The following is a 1,886-nucleotide window of genomic DNA, read 5'->3' as shown; positions in this document are numbered from 1 at the left end:
CCCATGCACTGTTCAACCTTCACTCTGAGCAAAGTATCCTTATCCCATTTACAGAGCCCAGCAGCCTTAAGAGGAACCCCATGGGCTCCAGACAGCTCTGCACAGACAAGAGGCCTTTGGGAAGTCTCTTTCCCAGTTCTAAGACGTAGGAAGACTAAGAAGGCAGAAAGAAGCTGACTTACCTGAGGAGACAGTGACCATAGCTCCTTGGCCCCAGACATCAAAAGCATAGCACAGAGACACAGTCCCTGCTGCTACCCAGGCAAAAATCACAAACTCCCATAGGCCACTCAGATGGACCAGACCAAGACACCCGAGCACAAAGCAGAGACAGCTGGCCTCCATGCCCAGCCACACAGACCCCAAGGCTGATGTCAAGAACCTGGGCAGATGGTGACTGCAGAACCCTGACCCCAAGTACATAGCCACACTTGTACAAATGCCAGCCTTGACATCTTCCCAGTCCCTGTCCCTGGGCTGCTTTCTGCCCGGCGGGGCCCCTGCTTGTCCTTGGGAGACACCTGAGTGCCCACTGAAACCATATACAGACTCACTACAGACCCCAGGGTCCTGACCCTGTGTGCAGTCAGAGAAGACAAGGGTCCAGCAGGGGGAACTCACCTGAGGAGACGGTGACCAAGGTGCCCTGGCCCCAGTAATCCAAGTACCAGTAGCACAGCATCTGCTCTCCTAATGCCCCCATACAGAAACCTCACCACCCTGCCTGGCTCAGACCATCTGATACTGTTGTCCCCATATGCAGGACTCACCTGAGGAGACGGTGACCAGGGTGCCTTGGCCCCAGAGGTTGAAGTAATCATAGGTCCAGTGAGCTGGCCCTGCAGCTAGGGCTACAAAAACCCAGCCCCAGGGAGCACCAGGCCTCAGAGAGTCTGCTCTTTGCTTAAAGAGATGGCCACACCCACCCTGTACCCCAGCAAACTCCACCTGTCCATCCTTGGTTTCAGGAGACCAGTGGCCCTGCTCTACCCTTCTGATGCCTGTATCCACTCTCCCCCTCCCAATCCCAGTGCCCCAGTCCCTGCCCAAGACACTCTCCCTGTGTGCTGCCTTCTGTCCCAGGGGGAAAGCTCCTCTCACTTCCCAGATGTCCCATGGAGCCCTGCAGGCTGCTGTGGGAAAGCTTGTAGTGGGGGTTTTTGTAGAATGGTCAGTCACTGTGGTTCCGGTTATCACTGTGGCTCCATGCTCAGCCAAAACCTCATCCACAGAGCACATGGGAAACTCTACCCCCCGACCCTTATCATCATCCCTGAGTTAGCAGCAAATGATTTCCCTATTAATGACCATGAATGTCCTGGAGGCTGTCCAGGCTTTTCCTTCTCTTTTAGAAATTAGAGCAGATGTGAGGCAGGTCCACCTCTCCTATGTCTCTCACTTGCATTTAAATGTTTGCAGCTGCAGACAAAGGCCTGCCATGGTGGTGGGAGGCAGTGCCCCTTCCCCGGGTGGCCATGGACTCCCAGGATTCCATGGGAATCTTCTCAGTGCTCCCTGGGGTCCCATGCCCTCAACCTTGCCCAGCTGCTTTGCTCTTTCTGATCCCATCTGTGGAGCAGGACAATAGTGCAAATTTTCCTGCTCAGTGTTCTCCCAGTGGTTGGCCATGTCCCTTCCTGTCTCCTCTGGATCTGCAGGCCCTCAGTGAGGGGGCATGTGTCAGCTATGCCGTGGACAGGTGCAGAGGGATGGTTAAGGTGGTCTAGGGGAGAGGACCCTCCCTCAGACCTGCACAGGCTACCTTTGCCTGACTCTAGTCAGTTGGTCCCAGGGAGGGGAGGAGAGGCGACTGTGAGACTTTGGGCTGGGGCTGGGCTCCACCGGTATGTCAGGAATAGGCTGTCAGGTAAGTGGGGAGGCATGCA

General features: G+C 55.6%; 3 gene segments (V, D, J or C); all 3 read right to left on the bottom strand.

Annotated features, from left to right (window-relative positions):
- LOC109683549 (Ig gamma-1 chain C region-like) overlaps window positions 1–446 on the bottom strand; it is a 160,790-nt gene extending 160,344 nt beyond the window's left edge. The window contains 1 exon segment of the C gene segment in view: window positions 183–446. Within this exon segment, the coding sequence occupies window positions 183–423 (241 nt within the window).
- LOC109683548 (Ig gamma chain C region-like) overlaps window positions 1–718 on the bottom strand; it is a 128,668-nt gene extending 127,950 nt beyond the window's left edge. The window contains 1 exon segment of the C gene segment in view: window positions 622–718. Coding sequence covers window positions 622–703 — 82 coding nt within the window.
- Window positions 1–1,254, bottom strand: part of LOC109674306 (Ig gamma chain C region-like) — a 94,528-nt gene extending 93,274 nt beyond the window's left edge. Inside the window, 1 exon segment of the C gene segment in view lies at window positions 771–1,254. Coding sequence covers window positions 771–1,239 — 469 coding nt within the window.
- Between the last annotated feature and the right edge of the window lie 632 nt (window positions 1,255–1,886).

Source organism: Castor canadensis, chromosome 3 (genome assembly GCF_047511655.1).
Source record: "Castor canadensis chromosome 3, mCasCan1.hap1v2, whole genome shotgun sequence".
Taxonomy (NCBI): Eukaryota; Metazoa; Chordata; class Mammalia; order Rodentia; family Castoridae; genus Castor; species Castor canadensis.
Note: the sequence above shows the minus strand (reverse complement) of the source record. Positions and strands in the feature narration are given on the sequence as shown.